Source organism: Embiotoca jacksoni, unplaced genomic scaffold (genome assembly GCF_022577435.1).
Source record: "Embiotoca jacksoni isolate LCO1_2020_lvr unplaced genomic scaffold, fEmbJac1.0.p SCAF_16, whole genome shotgun sequence".
Taxonomy (NCBI): domain Eukaryota; kingdom Metazoa; phylum Chordata; class Actinopteri; family Embiotocidae; genus Embiotoca; species Embiotoca jacksoni.
In genome coordinates this window covers 905,699-931,960 of record NW_027185296.1, presented here as the reverse complement: position 1 = coordinate 931,960, position 26,262 = coordinate 905,699, and the positions used below count along the sequence as shown (strand labels likewise).

General features: G+C 42.9%; 1 protein-coding gene across 3 annotated transcripts; it reads right to left on the bottom strand.

The window, feature by feature from the left end:
• Positions 1 to 128: 128 nt before the first annotated feature.
• On the bottom strand, positions 129 to 24,864 carry LOC138198589 (importin-13-like). Of its 3 annotated transcripts, XM_069150064.1 has the most exons (23): positions 24,803 to 24,864; positions 24,295 to 24,381; positions 18,121 to 18,246; positions 17,669 to 18,025; positions 16,924 to 17,177; positions 13,615 to 13,755; positions 13,107 to 13,248; positions 12,386 to 12,552; positions 11,996 to 12,116; positions 11,623 to 11,770; positions 11,293 to 11,474; positions 11,021 to 11,047; positions 10,683 to 10,817; positions 8,745 to 8,897; positions 8,211 to 8,291; positions 7,986 to 8,123; positions 6,964 to 7,060; positions 4,574 to 4,626; positions 2,974 to 3,040; positions 2,750 to 2,808; positions 2,501 to 2,590; positions 2,162 to 2,343; positions 129 to 2,031 (listed from the first exon to the last, which is right to left on the bottom strand). In XM_069150064.1, the coding sequence occupies exons 2-23, from the start codon at positions 24,361 to 24,363 to the stop codon at positions 1,935 to 1,937; spliced, it is 2,886 nt and encodes a 961-aa protein (XP_069006165.1). In that variant the 5' UTR covers positions 24,364 to 24,381; positions 24,803 to 24,864; the 3' UTR covers positions 129 to 1,934. The 3 variants fall into 3 exon arrangements, with proteins under 3 accessions (XP_069006165.1, XP_069006167.1, XP_069006166.1); XM_069150066.1 differs by lacking the exons at positions 129 to 2,031; positions 2,162 to 2,343; positions 2,501 to 2,590; positions 4,574 to 4,626; positions 24,803 to 24,864 and having other exon boundaries at positions 24,295 to 24,796; XM_069150065.1 differs by lacking the exons at positions 129 to 2,031; positions 2,162 to 2,343; positions 2,501 to 2,590; ... (1 more) ...; positions 2,974 to 3,040; positions 24,803 to 24,864 and adding an exon at positions 3,375 to 3,616 and having other exon boundaries at positions 24,295 to 24,796.
• Between the last annotated feature and the right edge of the window lie 1,398 nt (positions 24,865 to 26,262).

Sequence of the window (26,262 nt, the reverse complement as noted above, 5' to 3'; positions counted from 1 at the left end):
GAACAGCTCACAGCTCAGAGCGGATTCCTGCCCCGGGTCTCAGTCTAAATCACATCTTTCTGCAGTCTTTCACACATTGAATATATTTGTCCCCTGAAACCCAACACACACCCCCCCCCCCCTCCCTTTCCCCTCCCACAAAACACATGCATGCTACATGTCTGCAGGCACCTCGGATAAGACAGAAGGATTAGACTGAGATAAAGTTTTATCAGAGACCACAAAGTACATTTCAATGCTGAGTGTTACTAAATGTCAGCTGGTCCTGCTGATTCACTAGACAGTGTATTTTACAGCCGTCGCATCACTTCACCATTAATGTCTCAGGCAGAATGGATGAGCACAGAATGTCGGTGTCGAAAAACTTCCTCAGAGGTCTTACATTATTTCACTGCACTCCCTAATCCTTCAGGGGTCCTCTCCAAGGCAGTGACCCAGATGGGTGAGAGGATTCTGGATAGCTTGTCCTCAAAGCTTTTTGTTAAGAGCAGTAGTTGGTGTGAGAAACAAATAGATGGGTGAGTCTGGTCAATGGTTATCCAGATGATAAGGAGGATTAACAGACGGGTGTGGTTGCTGGTGAGCAGCGGAGGTGGAGAACTGGACATGCCTGGTCAGTCTTTACGGAGACAGCAGCCTGAATGAGTGCGGCGTGAAGAGATGAATGTTTAAAAGACGGGGAAATAATGCGTGTGTGCTGTAGGTCCGATATAAGTGCACTGAACAAGTGGAAAAAGATACATCTGTGCACACACAACCTCTCATACATACAGGTATGAACACGCACATACACTCAAATACACACAAGTGTTCAGCAATAACTGTTAATATGCACAACTTGATTAATATTTTTGCACGATTACAGTGACTAAGCAGTCTGCTGTCAGGATTATGAATTGCTCCAAAAGCTCAGTTCCCTTCTCACTTTCCATCTTGTGCCTTTTTTCTCACAGCCAGCTACTGAAATCCATTTTCCCTCTAGTCATCATTTGAGGCAGTCCTGCTTTACCTCCAGGACCGCTGCCTAAAAACCACAACCTACAAGCCGAGGAGACTGCAGTAGGACTGGGTGGGATTGTATGTACATGAGGTACAGCCCCATTAATAGAGGGCTGGGCAAGAGAGCACACTGTTTTTTAGTCCAGGTTATGTGGTCTTCGGCTTTCTTTTTCCACTTATACCCCCTAAGAAGGCAATTTACACACATACAAAAAAGAAAAGACAAATTTACAAAACAATTAATGATAATTTGGCAAACGCACATATCACTGGGGGATGGGAAGGATTAAATATCATTGTGTTCATATCATTCTTCCTGCAGAGTCCCCTCCAAACACGGGTCCGTCTCTCTTCCCATTAGCAGCAGCAGGACTGGAAACCACTCTCTTTCTATATATGTATACATATACATTTATATTATTAATTTGATTTATTTCAAAAAATAATGTCAAGTAGCTACGTACGATACCACTACCATTTCATATGGAGGCTAATCACCAGGAAACAACCTAGGAACCACAGGAAGATCTAGAAAGGCAGAACAAGACAGAGATAGGAGGATGCGTGAGGCAGCATGCTGGATGTGCTGCTCAAAGCTCTTCCAACAAAAAGACCTTTAAATAAGTGAAGATAGGAGGGAGGTAGAAACAATCGATCTGGTTACAGAAAAAAAAAAAAAAAAAAAAAAAAAATGGTTGGAGCGGAGAAGATGGCCTCTCTAGAGCCACCAGGGATTCAATGTGTGTTCGTTCATCCGATGGCAGGTCTGTGCTGAAATGGTTCCATGTCTTGTCCTGCAGCGGGGTGGGTTATCGTTACAATCATTTCATGATATCTTCACTGATGGGGTTGGAGAGAACTGTGTTGTTGTGGCATCCAGCTGTTTAGCACTGAGGACAGAGGTCATGGTCAGGTGAGAGTTCAAGGGTAGAGTTTCAGTATTCAGCGGCGTACTCTGTACCGTGGAGGCCTCTGCACAGTAGTGTGAACTCCTTCACCATTTCCTTCACCCTTCTCTTGTTTACTCGTTCTCTGCATGACAGAGGCAATGAGAGGGGAAGCAAAGAGGGGGAAAAAACAACTCATAATTATAAAGTATACGTTTAAAAAAAAAAAAAAATCTTGTTTGACCCATTAGCAAACAAACGTCCGGCGGTGTTACCTGAGAATCTGCTGTGAGAAGTTGTCTTTCTGCTCAGTTGTGACCCGGGAAGACGGGAATCCTGGTGGCTGCAGTGCCTCCTTCAACCACACAGCCAGCAGTGAGAAGCAGTGCTTGTTCAGACAGAACAGCACCTCTGCGAACTGGTCCATGAGACTCCGAGATGCCCCGCCTCCGATGCACTGCAGAGAGCGGAGGAGGCATTGTTCACATCAGGGACTTAATTAATTCACAATCAGAGAGGAAGTAAAGTGTGGGGTGAGATTACACGGCAAACTGCAGCATCAGTGACATGACGAAACGTGTCTGTGGTGTGACTTGTGATGCGGTTCTTCTCACCTCCAGCACGGCCTGTACCAGCAGCTTGCCGTCCTCCTGCACCTCCCTGGCTAATGGAGGCACATCTGAGCAGTGGGGTAACAGCTCAGTCTGAGGCAGAAACGCAGAAGCAATCATCAAATTCGAAGACAAATTTTCCGTTTATAAACATGCTTGCAAGGTGTCGTGTGCGTGTGTGCGTGTGTGTGTGTGTGCGTGCGTGTGCGTGCGTGTGTGTGTGTGTGTGTGTGCGTGCGTGCGTGCGCTTACAAAGAACAAGCACGTTGACTTGACTGTCGGAGCTTCGGGAAATTTGAGTGACAGAATTGCTGGAAGTGGGAGAGAGAGACAGAAACTACTGAAGGCTGGTGACAAACATTTACAGTTTGTACTTTGTACTTTGTACTGACAGGCACGTATTTCACAGAAACTGCAGCAAAACACCCAGCACAATGGTTTGTAGGGGTGTTTGTGTAAATTGTGTGCAAACTTACCACAGCGGAACACTGCTTTCATGTCAAGACTCTCAGACAAGAACAAATCGGGCTTCCGTTTGAGGGCCTACGAGGCAGATAAAGGCATTAAACAGAGTTTGTTTCTGTCGGCCCGACCCAATCGGCACTGCTTCACCACATTCCACTGCATAAGCTCCTTTAAAATACTGCTATCAACAATACCCACTAAGCCTGGTAGCCGGATCTGACAGCAACACAGGACTGGGAGCAGATCTGCCTACCAGGCTGTAGTGCTCTCTCCATCTGTTTAAAAATAACTATATGCAAACTCATACAGAGATCCTCCAATACAGAACTCAGCAGGTATAACAAACAAATTGCAAAAAAAACACAAACTTTGAAATCATTTGAAACTTAAGTCAAACTAAAGGCAATCGTGGTTTTGGCTTTTTTTTTTTTTTTTTTTTTTTTTTTTTTTTTTTTTTTTTCTTGAAATCAATTAGACTTGAAACATTACTTTTCCTTGTTTTTGGTTGACTGGACTGAATATGCAACAGAAGTGTGTAAGTAATTAACATGTGCAGATAAAGAGAAAGACAACTCATCTCATAATAATGAACTCATTCAGGATGGAGGAGAGGAGAGAGGGAGAGAGGGAAAGGGAGAGAGATGAAGGTCAGATCTATCCAAAGATAGAAAACAAAGGAAGAAGAATGAAGACGAAAAACCAAAATATAAAACAGAAGAGCCATCAGCCAATTTGTCTGAACGGATTAATATTAGTTGAATATTAATTCATTTGGGCTTTGATTGGCTCTGGGCAGGAATGACTTCAGAGGAGCACTGAGCTCAGAGACTAACCAGTCACCTGGGACCCAAAAGCTGATACTCATGCTGTTGCATCATCTTCCCTCTAAAATATTTTATCCGAGGCTCTTGAGTGTGTTGATATTTTTCCAAAGAGCAAATGTGCCCTGATGTTGACTTTACAGCGAAAACGGAGATCTAAAAGCTTCGAATTATAGATTTTCACAGCACATATGTTCACTTAACACTACTTTTCTCTGAGGAGTGTAACAATAAAATAATAAATAATTAAAAGATTACATGGCTCTCTGAGTCACGTGTTATGAAATCCTGAATTTCAAAAATGTAGTCATCTTTCTAAAACAAGCCTTTTTGTCTGATGACAGTGACAACATAACACCCTGCATAATTGTTAGAGGCCATTAAAAATCTCTGCCAGGGTTTATTCTAGTCAGTTAAATACAGTGTTAGTTTTACAAGAGAGGATGGTGTTATCAATGACTGATTAGGCGGGTGCCTGCAGCTAAAATAAAAAGCCTACATGAGCTTGGGACTATGTCGGCATCGTGAGGTGACTGTTAGAATCAAAAGCGTTTGAGGAGAGACAAATGTCCCTTTTTCAAACATGCCCCTCATGTGTTTCATTCCACTGCCTCTGCCTATGTGATGGGGCACCTTAAGGCCCGGTAACAAAGAACAGAGGTAGAGAGAGAGAGGTAGAGAGAGACAGAGAGAGAGGGAGACAGAGGACAGAGAAACAGAGAGAAAGAAGAAAGAGACAGAAAGAGACAGAGAAAACCAAAGTGAATGAAATAAGAAACCAAAAACACACCTGAGCTTGGAGTTGCATAAATGAATCAACAATATCAGGATGATCCCTGGGTCCTAAAATATAATAAAGATGAAACTTAAGAAATCATAAGAGAATAAGAATAATATACAAACAGCAACTTAATAGATTCAACAGTCATGTGGAAATAAAAGAGAACTCAAAAATATTTCATTGAAATAATTCACACGTGAGTAAGGAACGAAGGGGAGAAGGGGGAGGGGGCATATGAAGCTTTGGCAGAGTCTTGGAAGAAGAGACCAACCAAAAACAAAAAACAGGCAGAAGACAAAGACATGGGTCTGTTTGGAGAGAAAAAAAAACGAAAGAAGTAACGAGAGAAAAGGAACAAACCTAAAGAAACAAAAGTGGGTTTGGAGTGGGAACCCAGGAGGCACCTCTGTTACTGTTACAGTTTGGAGGAAAAGAGGCGCCAAACCTGAATGAACCCTCTTTTACTTCCTTCCCGTGAGGCACTGCCGGCATCATCATGATCAAATAACAAGCAAAACATTTCCTCTCAGTGCCTCAGAGGAGGAGGTTAGTCTAAAGGGTCCATTCAGCACTGGTCAATAAGATCCCCTTTGCTTAAAGGTGAACCCGGAGCATCAGTCGGAATCACACTCAAAGAAAAGGATAGGTTCTGATATCACTACCTCCCTTATGCTGGACACAGACTACAAGACTTTTAAAAGTAGAACAGATTGCAAATGATGCACAATTAAACACACATTTCCCGTAAGAGCTTCTGAGCTGAAGAATCCACATTGAGATTTCCGACTTTCTGGTTTATTCCGATGGCTTAAGATTGATGTTGGAGGGACTCCAACAGCAAACTTATAATGAAACAGAACAAATGTCTGTAGTGAGCGCCCAGCTTTGGCTGTTCCCAGACTCCAAACAAGTTTCCTGCTCAATACCCCCTCCAGCCCTCGTCCACACACAACCCCTCGAAAGAATACAGGGCTTATTCAGAGGGCTGGGATGGAGAGCCCAACTCTAATCCTAGCACAGCAGTGGCTGCAGCCGTATTGAGCTGGCCCTTCCTGCTATGTTCAATGTTGGCCGACTGAATAAGCTAGCGGTCTCTGTGCTGTGACTGTATCCTGTACTGATACTGTCTACTGAAGGGCACCTGCTCAGAAAGAAAGAGTTTAGAGGCAGGAGGAGAGCCAGCCATTACTTAACCAGTCAAAGCAGGAAAAGAGGAGAGTAAAAAAGGGACAACACAAAGGGAAGGGGGCATCAGACAGACTCAATACAAATACTCAAAGCCAAGTTAAGTGACCGATATTATACCATCTTACTGATGTGCATTTTATGGTAATTAATATATATTAACAGATATCGGCATATAAACGCAAACAACATTTCATTCTGCTTTCTCTTTGTAGTCTGAGTGGTATTGACCGATCACGTGTGAGGGGGCTTTGGTTGCATGCAGGTAAACAGTTTATGTGGAGAGCAAGCGTTGCCAAAGTCTCAGAACCCATTGGCTATCGTCCGACTTGATCTGCTTTCATATGCAGATATCTGGAGAGATTAGTCATCTCTATCCCAACTCCATTCTCCCATCTCAAGTTGCTAATTAGCTGTAAACAATGACCAGCCCACGGAAGAGGAAGTAATGGCCTCTTACATCCTACATCCCCAACATATTGGTTGTTGCCCATTGAGGTGAAATTGTTGTCAGACCGATAGCAGATGGGTTCTGAGATTGTTATGCGAAGTGAAATAACATTTGTCTCGCCCCGGGGTCACGCACACACACGAGGAAACTTCTTATCAACTGTGAGCACTTTACAAAACGAAAGTCATTTTCATACAGCCCAAAATTCGCAACTTTGTGAAAGTGAAAAAAAAAGAAGAAATGAATTAAATAAAAGGGAATAAGCAAAGACTAAGTAGACAAACAAAAGACATGGAAACATGTTGATCTCGCACGTTTGAAGTCAACTACAACAGCCTGAAAATGATTTAATCAATGGTAAGTGGATAAAAGGTCCACATTGATAAAACCATCATTTCAGACGTTGTCCACCGACACACATCTTTGTGGTTCCACTTTCATTAATGAGTAATAAGAGAAAATGTTTGAAGGTCAGCTGTGAGTCTCTGACCTTATGGCCCCCGGGCTGACTTCTTTTAGTCATGTCTAGTAATGCAGCCTCAAATCAATCATGTGCAATCATAGGAGGAAATGGAGCAAAAGTCACCAGAAATACACATAAAGTATAAAACAAATTTGTTTACAACTTCACTCTTTTCCCCTGCAACACCAACACATGATTTTGGACCCCTTTTGAAATCACATCAGATCAGAAACATCTCTTCCTCATTTGAACAGGAACAGTTCACAGTATTGACACTCCCGCCCCTGCTGGACCCCCTACCTTGCAGGAAGATGGACAGTGTTACCGAGGTAACCAGCTCAAACAGAGCCTTGATGGGTGGAAAGTGGTCTGTCTCGCTGGCAAAGATGTGCACCATCTGAAACAGCAGGTCCTCAAATCAGACACTCTGTATGTTTACTTGTTCACAGAAAACCAGGTTATTTGAAAGGAAAACAGGCTGCAGCCTGCCGAGAGCGTCTGTACATGCACCCGACTCACCAGATCACTGCTGGTTTATATTAACATTATATTTCTGAAAGAAAGTTAGCATGTTTCATCATATATATTACTATAACTTGGTGCAGTCAGGAAATAAGATCTGTATTAAGAGTACTGTTATTTTTTTTATTGTGCTCAACTGTGGAAACTAGTTTACTTAAACTTTTGTCATGCACATATGCAAATGTAGGAATTATATTATTTAGAAATCAGGTTTCCTCAGCAAAAAAAAAAAATCAAATAGTGTCACCTCGTATTCCTTGATTTATTATAAAAAACATGTTTATCAAAATTTGGTAACTGAGGAAAAATGTTAAAAAATATCCTGCCGATAAATTTACCCTTGCTTTTTTTTTAAAAATGCAAAAAACATTGATTACTTGATTCTGTAAATGAGTATCGTTAAAGTGATATTAACTGCTTATTAACAACAGAAGTTTATATATAATGGATTCATTATGAAATTAGATGATGGAAAATTGCAATTTAAGTCATGTTTTTGTTTGAACTTTGTTGCGTAAACTGTAATTAGCAAATCGGTTAAAATGGTTTAATTCATACCAATACAAAATTTGAAACCAGTTTCAGTTTATGTGGTTACACAAATTATGCTTGAGAGTCTTGTCATGATCACATGAATAGTCATATAGTCATTAATCCTCATTAACCTTGGACTCACTGTTGCACAAGTCATTACAACCCTGTCTTGACAAAGCTCTAAAATCTCATTGCATGTAACCACAAAAATATCTTTTAAAATAATAACGCGTGATCAAGTCTACGTGCACAAGTTGAGTGTGTACCTGTCGTGTGAGGTCCAGGGCTGACGCCTGGGGAATTGTACTGTACATCTGCCCAAGCATCTCACTGAGCTGAGAAACCATGGGAGCAAAATCATGGAGGAGAGTCTTCACTGACTTCTCAAAGATGGCGCACACCGCCTGAGGGATATCACATGATTAGCTACACTGAAATGACATCACATCTGATTATGTGACCGTCGGTGGCCGCAGGTCTTAACAACTCACCTCTACAACCTGCGAGTCGTTGAGCCACTTGCTGAGCACTGTCTGTATGAGAGCGAAAACCTGTTGCAAAACCACAACCACCTGAAACACAGAAACAAACTTCATGAAACTTAAACAAAGTGAACAAAAACATCGCTTTCGAGAACAAAAATTAACATTCATACATGGGTGCATGCCTAACAGCAGGATTACTAATCATTGTGGTTGAGTGACAGGGAAAAATGCTGCTGCTGGCCACCCTCATACCTCCAACCAGTGATCGCCGATGTGTTCAGTGGTGGAGGCAGCAGGGGGTGGGGCCGTGGGCAATGGAGTTCATAAGGCTGCGAGGACCGTGTGCCTCACTGGCTTTCATCTCTACCGAACTGCGATGTACTACATCACCAAGTCCTTATTTAGTACATAATCCATGATTACGTCAGCCAGTGTCTACCACCCATAGGATCAGCCTATTACTTGATAGTTGATAACCAAAGGAAACTTTCCATCACCCAACCCTACTAATGAGAAAGTTGGTGGTGTGCGTTGACTGACCGGGTTCGGTCCAGGCGGGGGAGGGGCTGTTTTGACGGGTGGTGCTGAGCTGTCAGCCGACTCTTCATCCTGCTTGCTTATGTCGAGCGTAGTGAAGAGGTTGGACAGCAGCCCCAAGATGTGGATGATTGCTAATTTATTGGAGGGATTAGGCTGAAGCGGGAAAAAGAAGAAGGAAGAAACAGATTAATTCTAATTGGGAATTTGCTTGTTTACAAACTAACAACACAGTCCATATAAGTGCATTAGTGTCTGCCTTGAAAAATAACTGCTGTGAATGTGAAATATTTAAGAAGAGAAACAAATCTAAAAAGCGAACGTACTAAAAACATTTCTCTCCTGATCACGATCAAAAGTTTTGAAAATAAATGAAAGGTTTCAACAATTCAAGGAGGTTAAGTATAGTGCTGACAGGTAAATGAACAGAATCAGTCCAAATTTGATTAAAAAACAAACAAACAAGCTATTCAATAATAAATTAGATATTAAGTCGTTACATTGAGAAATGTTTTGGGGTGGGTTTTTTTTTTTATATATTAATTAAACAATAAGTAGAGTAAATGACAAAAAAAAAAATCAAACATATACTATATATTAAATAATTTCCATCATTGTAAAATATGAAAACACGAGTCAATGGGCAGGTATTTAACCAGGTGAAACAAGGTAATGACTCATTTTCATACCAGGTTTTTAACAGACAACAGCACGCACGTGCACGTGCACGTGCACACGCACACACACACACACGCACAGACACACACACACCTCTCCCCTTGGTAATGAACATTAATTTGATTTTCGATGGCAGTGTTTAATCATTGCTCTGTTGCCACGGTGATGTAATGCAGCCAAAAGACTCCGAAGAGGACAACGATGGAGCTGCCACACCCTCTAATAGCCACATCTCTTATGTCTCCTTCAAATCTATGTCCCTGTATTTCACTGTACAGAGCTCATCCTACAACACCAACAGTACATGTGCACATCCTGCTTGACAGCCTCGTCACATCAACTCCATCAGTTGTTTGTTTTCCCAGGCCGCCCCGTAAGACACCATGGTCATTCACCCCTGACGTAAACTAGCCTGAAGGTCTCCCCACTAGGTGCCAGTATTTGTCTGGCTCCAGACACATCACCTGATTTCCTAGTCTGATGTAATGCCGATACATCAAAAAGCTGGATAGAAAACAATAAGAGAGAGAGGAAGTGTGGATAGATAAGACCGTGTGTGTGTGTGTGTGTGTGTGTGTGTGTGTGTGTGTGTGTGTGTGTGTGTGTGTGTGTGTGTGTGTGTGTGTGTGTGTGTGTGTGTGTTATGTGAGAGAGAGAGAGAGAGAGAGAGGGGAGAGGGGGGCAGAGAGAAATGACAAGTTTCATCTAAACTGACATCTCTGTTCACCCTGTCCAGGGTCTTTACTGGTGGCAGAACAAGAAATCTGCAGAAATTCTACCTCACTCCACAACCAGTAAATATCAAACTATTTTTAGATGAGACCAGGTCTGTATTTGTGCCATCCTGCGTGACAGTCTGGAAGTCCAGGCTCTATTAGATGTGACATTTAAACAGGGTAAAGAATTTTCTTTTGCATGTCTGTGTGCGTGTATGCGTAAAAGCATGACCTACTGTAACTGCGTCTGCTTAGCCACTTTCATTTTATGAACTTTGAATTTATCTCGCTGTAGTGTGTGTGTGTGTGTGTGTGTGTGTGTGTGTGTGTGTGTGTTTGCATTAGTGAGAGAGAGAGAGAGAGTGCCTTTGCTACTTCCATGTGAGTCACTAGCCCATGGTGCAGGGTCAAATCCAATCTGGTCCCGCAGAGAAATGTTCCACTGCAGTGACACCACACAGACACAAGGCCTGTTCCTATTGGCCAGAGTCCAACTGTGCCTGCTCTGTGTTTGTGTGTACTGCTTCACATTGGTTTGTGTACGCACCGTCTCATCTGCGAGCTTCTCCAGCTGCTGAATGTAGGGGGTGATGAGGGAGTGGAGGTTTCTTAAGATGTCTTCCACAGGGAGAGCGGAGAGCAGGAAGCCGAGAGCCTGCATCAGCCACATACACTGACTTGTCTGCAAGAGGGAGACGATCACAGGTTCAGCTTTTAAGTCATTTATGAGTCCTGACAAGCCGATTTTTTTTTTTACAACGCATAACATGTTACCCTCAAACTACAGGCTGCAAACAGGTTATGTAATATTTTCCACTTCATGTCACTTCTGAACTGAATGCCATGAAAGAAGCAGAGAGTGAATGCGAGACAGCACAAACTGACCTTGTGGATCTGCTTTATAAGCACCTCCTTCAGAGAGGAAAAAAAGAGAGTTAGAGTGAAGGCTCAATTATTTTAGAAGCACAACAAAACCTTCTTGAAATAGCAATAAAAAGTAGATCCAAAATAATACAACTGAAGTGATTTAAAAAAGAAAGGTGTTATTTCTGGAGTGCAAGAACATCAGAAAAAGCAGCTCAGCTTTTAGCAGTGAGAAAGAAACAGCTGGGTGAACTTAGAGAAAATATCCAGTAGCAGCGAAAATGTGTACGTACCTGAGACACTGCTACTATGTTGGTTGCGTACGGCGGCAGGTCGTATTTGCATTCCCTACAGATTTTCTTAAGCGTTGAGACAGAAGAAACAGAAAGGTCTGGGTTTCCTAAAGCTTGAAGCACCAAAGGCAGGACACTGCTGAGCATCACTGGGTGGTCTGCCAACCATTCAGCCAGAGCACCTATTAAGAGTTCAGGTACAGAATAAAAAAAAAACAACAACATTTGTTTGTTACAGCTCTGAAACAATCTCTTGCTCTCTGCGCTGTACTCTCCATAAATTACAGTTTATTTGATTTCACTTTCATCATTCAATCCATATTATCTGACCTATTGTGAACATCACTGTGTCTGCTAACTGGACGTTGTTGATGTTGATTCGGGGGATGAGTCCTATCAGGCCTGGGATGACGTCGGAGTAATTCACGTCTATCGTCTCTGCTATGGACTGGAAGCCGTACAGTAAAGCTTCTGTGTGCTGGAGGAAGAGGATGCAGTCAGCTTATGTTGGCAATTAAAAAAAAGGTGTTGTAGCAATTCTAAAAATTAGAAATGTGAATTAAAAAAAAAGCACTAGTTTTAACAACCTGCTCTATTAAATCTGGTATGATGAGATCTAAGTACAAGCTTATGTGCAACACTGAAAGCAACAGAAAACAGCTCCCATTATTTCTGTATTTGTCTGTGTGTGTGTCTCACCCACCTGCCATGACGAGGGCTGTTCTGCGTTAGTCAACAGTCTCCCCAGTTTATCATACAGGTTACTCAGCAGCTCCGCTCCCAGCATCTCGTATACATACATGAGCGTGTCCGAGATATCCACCCTGAAGGACAGACATGCACAAACGGACATTTTAGGGGCACGCAGTCTTTGAAAAATCTCATCTGTTAATCTGCGTGCCGGGCAGGTTTTGCCCTCTCGGCCACCAGTCCAGTGAGAGTCTGTTACAGAAAAACACACTCATTTGCTGACCAATCATCCTGTCAGCGAGTGATTTCTGAAACAAACAGCGGTGCACAGCAGAAACGGGCATGCAGGGTACACAGAGAGACAGGGTGACCCACGCCAGCGCACCCACCCAAACATATTCACCTGTAGATCCTGAACTGCTCTTTCTCATCTGAGGACCAAGATGCGTATTCCTGGTCGGAGGGGAACTGGGCTTTGTGCAGCAGAACATCCACCAACTGGAAATACACAGGCCTGTAGACCTGCAGATACACCGCCTGCTTATCCGACTCAAACGACATGATTTCATCCTGAGAGTCGGGGAACAACCATGAAGAAGAAGAATTAGTCTCGGTTCGGGAACATTAAATCATTTAGGCACCTTACAGACCAAAAGCAACTGTTCTGGCTTACATGGTGTTTATCATGCAAAGGCAATTCATGTGCTTTTCACATTTAGTTAGAAGAAAAAAAAAAAAAACAACCTCAATCCACTGAGGTCTTTAAATTTATACAGAAGAAAAAAAAGCTAATGTTTTCAGATAAGCTGCCATGAGTTAGAATTAAAAAATTTGAGACAGAACAGTGAGAGCCCAACAAGCAGCACATTCATGCATCAGGATGTACAGAGAGAATTCATGATCTATGATGATGAGTCTATCAGAAAGACTACGGTTCAAGGCAACTGCCTTGCAAGCCTTCCCATACGACAGTGAGCAAAGCATATTTTGTAAGCTGCTTTTATTTGACAACAATGAGACTAGAGGAAAAAGTGGGTAAACCATAATACACAGTGATCCTTTATTTATCAAACTACAGCGTTACTTTAACACTGAATTACAGATCTGATTTGATCATTTCTTACTTGTAGTGTGTACCAGAAGGTGAGTGTGAGGGAGCTGGTGGTCTCATTGACCGGATAGTGGCCGGGGATGCCTGTACAAAACATGATCATGTTGACTAAAGCCAGGAAGCTCTGCCAGTGATCCACCTGCTCCAACAGAGTCCTAGGGAGAGGGAGAGGGAGAGGGAAAAGGTTGCAAAGGAAAGACAGAGGGAGGATGTGATTTAGCAGCGGCACCATAGCCTCTCTCATTAGACACAACAACACATGAAACGCAATCATGCTATACATGTGGAGACTGCACATTGAGACCATGGATAGTATAATGCACACCCGGTTTTAAATGTTAAGAAAACGTTTTATACAGCAGGTTATTATATTAAGATTTTTTTAGCCGAGTTTTGCATTGTGCGTTTCAATATCATAAAGCCCAACAATTATTGAACCACTCATTGGCAATAAGGTGACTGTACTATTAAATGTTTCTTATTTATTCATATTGTTTACACTGTTAAACACACACACACACCTGGAGTGGTTCTCTCCCAGTGTGACGGCGATCCGGCAGATACCATGGCAGGTCTCCATGTCTCCATTCTGAACTGCCTCTCTGAGCTGCTCCTGGAGGGCCAGCACTTGAGGAACCAGTTTCAGCAAAGTGTTCACATATCTATACCCCGTAAACACAAGCACAAAGAAATACCACAATCAACATTGAGGGGTTCAGTTCATTTAATAAAAAATGGCATGTTTTTAAAATGGAGTAGAGGAGAAAGCAGTGGATTCAAGGCCAGGGAGCCTCCACTGGTGAAACTGACTCACACTGCTCGCAGCTAGGTTGATGTATTTATTGCTCCTTCCCAAGACAAGTGTTTATTTCCAATCAAATCACAGCCCATGTCAGTCCAACCTCTGATCCAGCACACCCACCCTAAAAATCCCACACATCTACCAGAGAACCAGAAAATCTATTCAAAGCTCCTTCTCAGAGCTCCGGCGCTGTCAGTTGTTATTCTGTCTTCTTCCTGCTGTCTCAGCCGTTTATGATACCCTCACTCTGGCAACAACATGCACATGTGCGGACACGCACATAACCTCACACAGAAACACACACACACACACACCACATGTGACGACATCAAACATCCTCTTGTCATCTTTAACGACAGCAAAAGGAAGACTTACATTTCGAGATGAAGGGCATGTGTACGTGCTCCTGAATGTCACCAAGAAGATTGTGTGAATGCTGTACATATAAACCATATTATGTGTGTCCCCCGGGAGGGTGGGGGGGTGGTATGCAGCTTGTGCTTCATCTTTCATGTGAACATCAATAAGAACGTTGGTCCATGGTCGATGAATATTCATCAATGACAGAGCAAGGTTGTGTGACTTTACCAGCAGTAGGAACAATAAACAGGACGAAAAACCCATTTCAACCTAAAAAAAAAACGACAATAATTTACTGTGTTGCTCTGAGGATTTAATCTGGCTGCAACTGATGATAGTTTCTTTTATCAGCAGCACCCTTTTTTTTTTTAAATAAATCAATTAGTATTTTAATTCTAAAAATGTAAAAAGATAACATTAAATACTCAGATATCAAAATTACATCTTCAAAGTACTTATTTGTCCAATCTATAATCCAAACCCTATTCAAATCAAATTTATAGTAACAAACACCAAACAACAGCAAATCCTCACATCAGAGAACAAGTGAATGTTTGGCATTTAGACTTAGGAAATAATTTTAACAATTAGTCAAATAATTAAAACTACCGATTCGTTTTCTGTCCATCAATTAATAGACCTAATTATTTCAGTGTCATCTCTGATAAACAGTAGCAGCCAAAGGAAAAAAAGTGGCCAATTGTGCTCTGCAGGTTGACTGCATCGCTTTCCCGCCGTCCTGGGATGCATTTATTATTCTAATTTCCCTCAGGCCCTTTTATGAGCTGAGAAGTCAGTTCTCTGGTCCTGTGTTGTGAAGCCGAGTCCCCTCTTCAGCAGCCCAAACTGATTCCGCCTTCTATGGAGAGCTCCACCCTGCTCAGATGAGATGTATATGAATCCTGCTTCTGTCTAATAAGCTCATACCTGTGCGTCTGTTGGCCTACATCCTCTGTGTTCGGCTGTCTGAGTAACTCTGCGAGAGCAGCGCGGGGAACTGCACTTAAAGCTGTGTGTGTGTGTGTGTGTGTGTGTGTGTGCGTACACATGTGAATGGCAGACTGCACTCAGAAGATCATTCATTTTTAATAAGGTGCTTTGCAGATGCAGGTCATGCACTCTTTGCTCAGGAAAAGAGGACTTGGTGTTCATCTGATGTGATTAAAAAGCACAATGGATTTGTATGCGTTTCCATATTTCCCTCATAAGAGATGACATTCTGGAGATTCCTCTGAGACTGCCTGCTGCCGTCTCCTCTCCTCTAACTCATCGTTGTCCTTCGTCTCCTCTTTTGCTCCGGTCCTACTGTGATACACTTTGTGCCTCCTCTTGACTCCTCCTTCATTCTCTCCCTCTTGTTCCACCTCCTCCCTCCCCCGCGTCCCTCTCCCCACCTCTGATCCCCTCTGCAATTACTGCAACACTCTGAGACAGGGGAAATGGGTTGCCTGGCAACAGGATGCAGCTGGACCAATAGCATCCCCCCAAATGAGTTGACTGTAATGTGTTTAAACAGAGAGAGAACAAGAGACAGGGAGGAGGGCTTAGTACTGATGGTGAGAGATGAGAAAGGGGAAAGGAAGAGCACAAAGAAACAGAGGTAGAGTGGGAGAAAATATAAAATAAAATAAAGAAAGCCAACAGAACCTACAGGATGGAAGAAAATGTGGGCTTTGTCTTTCTGGGGATGATGGAGAAAAAAAAAACTATGTCTAGTCTCCGGATAGATTCATTTCTTTCCCGCCTCGATCATAAATGCACACGTAAGACACAATTTTCTGTATCGACTCAAATATAACCCAATAAATAACAGAATGCACAGACTACAACTGAGGCCACATTTGTCTCAAGAGACGCTACTCATGAGACAGTTTTGATAGGACCTGACAAACACACACCAGAAAACATGCACATGAAACAGGGCTGTAACTCATACTTAAAGTAAGTAAAATTGTCCAACAAACTGAATTTTGAAGAGAAATCCGAGGGATCCTCTCTCTAATAACAGTCTCACCTAGGAGCCCTTCTGAGGATGTTCAACCTGTAACTCTGCTGCCATTGACTGTCTTCCTACCATCTGCTCAGCATAATGTCAGTGTGATTAAACTGACTTGTCAGCAGCAGCTTCACAGGCCCACCTCCCTGTCTGAGTAGCAGCGCAGAGGTGTGGAGGATGAAGTCTTTTATTCTTAGGCACTTTCACACCTTCCCCTGCCCTCCTCTGTCTCTTCGCATCCTTTCTTCTCTTTGCACTGTCCCGTTACCCCCGCCCTCTCCCTCTGTCTCAAGGGGAGGGGTAATGGGTGCCTGCCATGTCTGAATCAACCAGTGCATGATGACATCTCTCCCCAGCTCTGTAACCATAGCAACACCAGCCAACCGAGAAATGCCGCTCTCCTCCCCCTGGCTGTCAACTTGCCCTGTATCAATCCTTCCCTTCCTCCCCCCTTCCTTCCATCCTTCCCTAATGCCCTTCCAGTGCCCACCATGTCTGTTTCCTGCCTGTGGCTGAAGCATCTTTTTTTTCCTCCCTCTCCTTCTAACACCATTTTTGCTCCAGTTATTACCATCACAATCTCTCATTTGATTTTGTCACTATTTCTTTTCCATCGCCTTTTTTTTTTTTTTTTTTTTTGGGTACACATTGGCAAGCGCGCAATGTACATACCTTTGGGAGTCTGGTTGCGAGATGGCATTGACTATTGCTTCTACCGCTGTGTCGAAGAGCTCTGGGTCAGGCATGGCAGTGAAGCAGTCATGCACCAGGCCTTCGCTCTCGCTGAGGGGCACATCCAGCAGGACCCATGATGACAGGCAGCGCAGCACGCGAGCTTTCACTGCCCCGGGGCTGTCCGTCCTCCGCAGCAGTTGCTGCAGTAAGGGACACACCGACCCCCACTCTCGGCCCAGGGCTCCCCGAACCTAGAGGGACGACGATAACGAGAGTGAGGATGTGAGAACACTGCTCATGTGTGGTATGTTCCTCTGCTTGGTGATGAGGCCTGGGTATCATTGTAAGTGTTTCTGTACTTGTGCCAACATAAGGCCTGGATATATTTTACCCTGACATTAATATTTTTGGGAATACAAACAATTTTTTTTAAAAAATTTTTTCACTTAATAAATCCAGTCAAATATCACTGTGACAAATCACAAATTATTTGACAGAAGATTTAAATTATAGATCAGGAAACATAATTGTAAAAAAACAACAACAATGATAAAAATCTGACAAAACATGAACTTCCAGCTTCCGAGGCTCGCCCATTTTCAAAACTCTGTGCCACTGATGTATTTAAGTTAGTTGGAGGTTTGCTGTCATTTCATGCTGAATCCAAGGAGAAGCTATGAATATTATACAGGTGACCATCGCAGCTTGCAGAGGTGGGAAAGGGTGGTACCTGGAAACATACCTGTCCCTTTTTGTACTGAGGCAGGCGGCTGGTCTGGAACTCCTCAGGTAGGACGGTGAGTAGCTCCAGCAACGCAAGGCAGCGTGCCCGTCCGTCTACCCCTCCCCCTTCCTCCTGAAACACCCGCACCATCTCCGACACTGCGCCAGGCCAGGCCTCGGGCATTGTGTTGAGTGCCAGAGAGGCCAGCGCCACACACAGCCGGGTGAGCACCATCTTGGAGCCAGAGGAGAAGCAGGCGATCTGGGAGAACAGCTGGCTCTTCAGAGACTCGTACTGGTCTGTAGGGATGTCTGACCAGTACCGAGAGATCTTGGTGTGGAGTGCGCTAGCGCCAAAGTACTGGATTTCTGGCACCTGCGAGAGAAGACAAGACAGATACAAATGTCACAAAATGTTTTCTCAGTGTTTGTACGTTTGTGCGTCTATTTGAGTGTGAGTGCACCCTGTACCTTATCAGGGCTCAGTAGGGCCCAGCAAAACTGCCAGGCCTGAGGAGAGACCTGAGCCTGCATTAGCCATTTCTGGGCCAGATTCTTGTTTTCTATATTGGGATCATAGTACAACTGGTGGAGAGCCTAGGGATAAAGAAGAAAGGGAAGAACAACACTGAGAACAGTCACAAGAATCCATACAATCTGTGGATGGCTGAACCATGAAGGAGTTGAACAACTTGGTTCCAACACATTTCTTGTGAGAAATTGTGAACTTGTGAGTTCTTGTGCAATTACACTCCATGCAATCAGAAAAGTGGGAGAGGAAACAGTCCAGCTAAGAAAGGACAAACGCAGTCCTTTAAGCTCTTATTTGCTGGAAAGAATTGGTTACCTTGAGAAAAAAACCAAACATCTTTTCTCACATGGAGACACACAAACAAATAGTAAACAGGTTACCTACAAAGCCTGAGCAGTCGAGAAAGCAATGACCTGAAAACGGCACTCTCTGAAGTACAGCTCGGAGTACTTTGAGTACTTGAGTGCAGTGAGAACAAGAAGGAGCCGGCCAACGGGAAAGGAGATAAAGAAAGAGTGGCAGAGAGGGAAATAAAGGAAAGTAAAAAGAAGCGTTAATTAAACAGACACCTCTAATCCTGGCTATCCCAGAAGAAAGGTTTCGGCACTTCTCTGCGAAAATGCTGCTTTTATTCTCCCTCTCTGTCTCACATACAAATACACTCACATGTACAAGCTCACTGAACTAAAACTGCTAGCTGCCAGCACAAAGTATTTCACAAGCAGCATAGGAAAAATAAATCTATTCAGTGAGCTTGATCCTTGTCTTTTACCCCTGAAGCCTGCTCACATCAATTCCTCCACCACCAGTCATTCTCTCCCCCTTCTTCCCTCTAATTTCATCTTTCCATCCACCGTCCTCCAGACTAAACTGTCCATCCAGTTTCAACCCATCCCATCCCTCAGCTCTCAATCTTTATCTCAGTCTTCTTCTAATATCTGCGTATTCCCGTTCCCTTAGAAAGCCTGATGCTGTTTAATAAGGGAGGATGAACGATGCTGTAAAGAGAGCACGATGGGTCACGCAGTACGATGATGCAATTGCAGATGTAAAGAAGGACATCCAGACAGCTTCAGTGCATACTGGAAGCAGACTCTCAGGTGGTTTTCTCTCCACGTCTATCATCCTCCGATGCAATGATCCGCCTCCACTCTCTCTGAGACTTGAAACGGCTGGCTGGGTGTTAATGAGCTGATTGTTCGCAGGGAATCAGGTAGCATTTGTATATCGATGTTTGAAAGCGAACTATAGGTCAAGGGCCACGTATACATAGTTATTCTTAGCTGGTAGGTCTTTGTACTGAACTAACATCTACCTACAGTTTAATGAGAAATACTACACAAGTGAAAACAGGCTTTGAGGCGTTTACTTTAACAGTGCAGATTGAAGGTGAGGTAGCGAGAGTGTTCATATTGGCTCGTCCATGAATTCAGATGAGGGTGCATGCCCCTTCAGATATTAATGGTAGAAAATCCTGGAGAAAATGTGTGTTGTTGTTTTTTTTAGCAGTGGCTATTACTGTCTACACTGCAAAGCAACTAAAAAACAAAACAAAGATGGATTTATCGCCAAGAGAGTCCGACAAATGAATAAATGAAATTAGGTGAACTGGGAAAAAAATTGCTCCCTGGACTTATCAGCTGGGACCAGACCACTCACAGTATGCTCTCTGAATGAAAAGCACACAGAGAGGGCTGATAAATACTTTTTTTGAATGGTCCACCGGACCACCGATGTGATGGCCAGCAATGATTTCTCCTGGTATTCCCGACGGCCAGTACACCACAGGACGCAATAAAACACGAGTCAATATTTGCGAAAGTATTTCAGAGATCTTCTCAATTGAAGCTTGTCCATATATCCATGCGTGTGTGGTGGGCGGAGCTTAGGGCCGAGAGCTGCAGGAGGACTGCGTTTGCAAATTCTGGCATTTTTTTCTGCCTTTTCCAGAACTGCCAATCCCGGCTTTATTGTAGACAAAACTGCATGACAATACTCATGAAATATGAATGTGCTGTTGTGATTTGGCAGGGTCTTCTAAAGGATCATTATCACGCTTTCATTCAAAAAGCATTAGCATGGTTTTGTTAGTCAGCTCCACTCTACCCTTTCTGTAAACGAGGCTGTGAGATCCAAGTTCAAAGCAGCGGCGGATCATTACTGCGGTCCACTGTGTGATCGCAGACCTCCTTATCCAATCCCAAACACGCTGAACGTGTCTGTCCTTCCAAGGTTTTATTATCAAAGCACAAGACGCAAAACAGTCTGTTCCTTTTGCTGCTTTAATCTTCTCACAAAGACCTATCGCGTGTCTTTCTTTTAAATCCCAGCAGACATCTCTACAGTTATCTCGACCAACTGTAATTGTCCATTAACTGGTTCACCTAACAAGCAAAACAACATGCACATCCCTAGAAACGGCAGCTTTAAATTTGACTTACACCTGAGGTAACTAATTGTATCTACAGATGGTAGCAAACTGCCTGAACCACCTGGCTTCATCCGAGGATGGCGTGCTCTTGGAAGAGAACGTCAAAGGTCATTAGCATCCTCTACAGTCCTTTACCAACAGGAGAAGAAACGGGAGGATGAAAGTGAAAAAAAACCTCGGCTCAGTCAGACAGATTCACCAGCGGCTCTCAAATATTCTGAGGATGCAGCTGTGTCCACTTGTGTACTCACTATGAAACCATAACAATAACCATGTAGCTCAGTGCGTAGTGTTCCGCATTACATATTCTGTACTTGGGCGGCCCGCCCAGGTAAATCCACGGATGTCTGCCTTTTTAATTAGTTTATCAATCTGTCCGAGGGGATGACGTGAGATATTTAAAAAAAATATTTCGCTTAACCTACATCCTTACGAGGCACAAGTACATGAGCCGAAACACACATAACTTACGTACATTTTTGCATGCAGTGTTCACACGCGGTATAGATGAAGGCTATAGGTTCAGTGTGTTTTCAAGCCATCTGTCCACAAGACTGTCACTCTCTATGCTATCGCAGCAGTGGGAGGGCAGTACTGGTGCTGTGGTGCAGAAGGCATCATCGCACCAGTGACCCATCATGACACTGCACTCTAACTGTGAGCATCAAAGACGTGCAGGGGAACGATGATTAATGAGGGAACAAAGAACAATAGTTTGTGCGAGAGAGTGCGCGGGTGGTTGTTGACAGCACGAGCCAAGACACAAATCAGGAATACCATGTTGCCAATGGTGATGAAATCTCAGCACATGAAAGGAAAAATAATTCCTTGCATCCAGTATCTCAACATGCAAACCTCAGTTGCATGAAGAATGTCCTCTTTTCACTGCATAATTCAGAAGACTGATCACATATAGCCACTGATTAATTGAGCCAATGATACCGTTTCAAAGGCTGCTAACAACTGAAAAAAAAACAACTCACAGTAGGACATGTATGCGTATCATGTACCTACATGAAATGCATACCACCGGGCTAAATATATATTCTCATCAATAAGTGGACAGAAATACCCTCCCCCTCTGTCTGTCTACCAAAAAGCTCCTCAATGCACCATGCATCATTTCTTGGTGACAGATTCTGCTGCCCTGCTATGTTCCATAACACATTAGCTGGCGGGCTGAATCATCTCCTCCGCTTTTAAATTTCATAAAAGTACTTAATAAGACAGCACTTGGTGTCACATACGTTTTATCCCAATGCTACTTATGGTTTCCAAAAGGTAGAGGTGCGTCACAAGGTGAGAGCCTGGGCACTAAGCACTACTCAACGGACCATGACAGCCTCCTGTGGACAGCATCCTTTGTGGGCAGTGGGGTGATTACAGCTAGTAATGGTAACAGAGGTCTTCCCTATCAAAGTGAACAAGATGCTACCCTGGACTAACCCACGACTGTGATGTGGTTCTTTCTGTTGGTACAGTAGTTTGTGTCGGGGGGAGAAATTTAGAACCCTACAAACGCAGAGCAGAGCTGTGAATTTCCTCTAAAATCGACTTGCTTGGCAGATAGTGACTCTAAAGCTAATTATAGTTGGACGGAAATGTAACATAGTATACGAACCCCTTCATTATGCACACAAAGACACTGACAATGTGGTGCGTTGTTTCACAGACCCAAGACTGAACAAGGAGCTTTCTATCAGGCACATACAAACACTGGGCCAGGAACCATCATCTCCACCACCGTGTCGGCAATAAACACACACTCCCCAACACCCGACTGGACCAAAGTGGCAACTCTGCACTCCTAATCGTATTTATTTCACTTTTTTTTTTTTAGCAACTGTCGTCGCTTTCATCATCTTATGGGACTGCACAATTTGCCTCTCTATTGATTAGCACTTTGCGGTGTCTTCTGGTGGTATGTACAGAATATAGTTATCTGCTTCTTTGACTGTTTGGCAAAAAATTACAAGTGAGAGCAACACCTCAGGCATTGAGGTGGGGGTCTGACGCAAATGCTAATAGGATGCTTTTAGGAGAACGCACAGATTTTTAAAGAAACCTCTCGTCTCCCTCTCAGCCTCTCACTGATTCACCAGTGAAGTCAAATTATCTAGAAAGAATAATAATATGGAGAGAGATAAAAAATAATAAAAAAAATCCCTCAAGTAGAAAGTAAAGTATCACCTAAGAAGCACAAAAACTCATCAGTTTTGAAATGCAAGTGCATGTATGAATACAAAAGTGCTCGTAGCCTTCATGGAAAATTGTACTTCAGATGCTGTTTGCCAAGTTGTATCAGTTAATGAGATCACCGATACTGCTATACGACAGAGCAGACTGAACGCCGATGCAGGTTGTCACAGGGTTGGAAAAAAACACTTTAAACTGTACAAACAGTGTTATCACAGGTGATGCTTCTAAACACTTTTAACATCTATTAGTTATCGAATAATCACTACATTGACGTTTGACCACCAAATTTAGCTTCAGATTATTTAATGAATCACTGAATGCTGAATGTGTCACACGCAATTACAATATAATGCGTTATCAATATAATTGAGGTATTTTGGCAAGCAAGGATTTACTTCTATTATAGCCGGGACACTTAAATACTTAAACATCTAATAAAATAATCACCTAAATTCCAAATCTATGACATTAGGATATCCATTACTTTAACTGGAATTTACCTTCAAAGATTGTTTACTGTTTGTGACACTGCCAATGGCATTAATTATACAGTTATGGTATGCAAACGATATGTGCTATTGTTTTATCCTACTACAAAACTGAAAGGGAATGCTGTAGTTTTACTTTACCAGTGCCAAATAAAAACAATAGTTTTCTCGGACAACTCACTCTCCACCTGTAGAAATGAAACATGAGCAAATGAAAACAGAGATTATCCCAAGGCAGACAGGACGGGGCACACTGTTTTCCTTCCTCTTTTTGATACACCAGAAACCCCAGCATCAGGCCAAACCATTTCCCCTACAGGAATGTGCTTCTCTCCTTCAAACCTGCCTCTAATCATTTCTGTCGCATCGCCAACCTCCTTTCACCCCCTCCTCCTCCTTCTTTACTGGCACTGTCACAGACAACGACCGCTCCCTCCCTCCCCCCCTCACCTCCCCCTATCAATCTCATTACATCAACTCTGCTCTTCCACAGCAGCACCTTTCTCACTCCCTCCTCATCCTCTCCATTGTCCCCCACCCATCCCCTCATGCTGGAGTCAGCGGCCACCCAGCAGGGAGATTCATCATAGCAACCTTGCAGACAGCACAGCCACGCACGTAAAGCACACACGCACACACACACACACACACACACACACAGCCAAATATATCCAATCTAACAGAGAAAAACAAGACCTAGACAAGCACTGTACAGAGACTAACAGGGATTGTGAGGAAGTAACGGGCAGCAACCTGTTATTTTGCTCTTAACTGATTAGTTATTCTGCACCTTAGACGAGCGAAAACTCCTAAACACAGCAAGAACAACCTCTCCAGACAAAACCAGAGCTGTAAACAGTGTTAACTCACGTCATATATTATGTGGCTACAAGGCAAATAAATAAATAAATAAATAAATAAAACCGTCTCGCCTGTCTCACCTGAATTACAGCAGCTTTCTGACAGGCTGCTGACAGGATCCCAAAAAAACTCACCTTCTCTACGTTTTCCACTGTGAAGTCCAGGGCGTCCGGTGTGGCTGCTGTCCTCCCCGGCGTCTCCATATCTCTGCTGACACGGAGCTGTCAAGCGATCAAAGAGGAGCGACACGTTCAGAAGCAAAGTCACCGACACACTCCCTGCTATCTAAACCACGCAAATTCCCAGATTATTTCCACAGCAGCAAGTATGTAGGTATTTAAACGAGCTCCGCCGTGTTTGTGAGTTAGGCTGACCGGCAAAGCTAACGTTAGCTCGCCCCACTTTAAAAAAAAAAAAAAGACAGGCTAGCTGTCGCTAACCTCCGCGATAGAAAACACTACAGCAACAGCTAGCACCACTATGCTAACGCCAAACCGGCTAACGTAGCAATGTTAACTTGACGCAACCGCGAGAGAGAGAGAGAGAGCTATACTAGTGTTTTCAAATTGTGACAGCGTTATCAAAACAACTCCGTCTCCGTGTGTTATCTCGAGGGTGTCAGGAGGAGCGATATTTCCACACCTTTCTGTCCTGCGACGGTATGAGACGATGCTGGCAGCTCGCTGCCGCTTTTCTGCCTCTGCGCCGTCACCAGGAGCTTTCTGATACGTTCACGTGCGGTGGGAAATATTGGAACCGCAACGTAACTTGGGGGGGCTGCCTAAATATAACACGCTATTACAGATGGGTAATGTGGAAAAAGCTGGTTAAAATCGTTGAAAAGCGTGCGTTTTACTATTATGAACCTTCAGTCGGTTATATGTGATTAACCTCCGTGAATTATTTTTGGTCAACTGCTAAAAGTTGCATCATAGGTTGGTTCGTTTTGTTTATTTGCTTTTAAGTGTCGTATACAGATCAACATTTGAATGCGGCATTTCCTCTTAAATCCAACCAAATGTCATCCCCCCTTCAAGAAGACAGCCTACCAATAATGTCAGGGTGTAATGACTTGAAGCATATTTACGTCGTCTCACATGTCACTGGAAAACTATCGATTACCTTTCCAAATTGAAGTAAAGAAATATTGTTTGTTGGTCAGATATTACATAAGCTCCCCCAACATTCCTAAAAAAACAACAACCCGACGATAAATATTAACATGGGCATGTGGAAAGATTAATCTAGTAGAATATATTTTCAAATAATGACATAATTACACATGATTATATATTTGGTCTACCTTAAAAAAAATTATTAAATTATTTTTGACATATGGAGCAAACTTTTAAACATAGGGCCTGTAGCCTTTACAAAATTTGTGCAAACACACAATCAAATGTTAAAACATATAACCAGGTAGAATAAAAACGGCTGAAAAAAGTATCAAAAGATTACAGCACAGAAAAAAATACACAGGCATTCAATTTCACTAAATAGTAAACAGAGTAAAACAGTCAAATCACAATTTAACATCAGTGAAATATTAGAAAAGCTGCCGACGCAAGAAAATGATGCAAACATCAAGCATGCTGTGTTGATGTTTTAATGTTATTTTTTTTTCACCTCCATAACAGGAACATAGTGGAACAGAGTAACATTTGTACTCCATAGCCATCACCTTGTAAATGTCGTTTCCAAATGAATTTGAGGCTGTTCGAAGAAACTGCTGAAGAACAATAGCGCCTGCGTGTGGGCCAAGCAAGTAATCACACGACAGAAAACGCCCTGAAGAAAGCGCCAGTCATGCAAAAAAAAAAACAACAACAGAGGATAACATTATTCTTCCATCTTTAAGATCAAGTCACATAGCCTACCTGAGAGGATGTGTTCAATTGACCAAATAAACTCCCAACATGACAGAGTTGTTCAGGATTTAGCCGAGGCTATTTTGTTATTGCTGATTTACAGCGTCATGGAAACAAATATTTTACGTAAACACACAACATAATGGCTTAAAGAATTGTAAAAATGTACCTATTGATTGATGAAATTGTCGCCTTAACAAAACAATTTTACTAATATAGCCTATTATATAGTAG

Excerpts from the sequence above, each read along its gene's own strand:
- LOC138198589 (XM_069150064.1), bottom strand. The coding sequence starts at position 24,363 with ATGGAGACGCCGGGGAGGACAGCAGCCACACCGGACGCCCTGGACTTC. Across the intron at positions 11,771-11,995 it reads AACAGCCCTCGTCATGGCAG|CACACAGAAGCTTTACTGTA; the intron begins GTGGGTGAGACA and ends CTCTTCCTCCAG. Across the intron at positions 3,041-4,573 it reads TTATGCAACTCCAAGCTCAG|GCCCTCAAACGGAAGCCCGA; the intron begins GTGTGTTTTTGG and ends TCTGCCTCGTAG.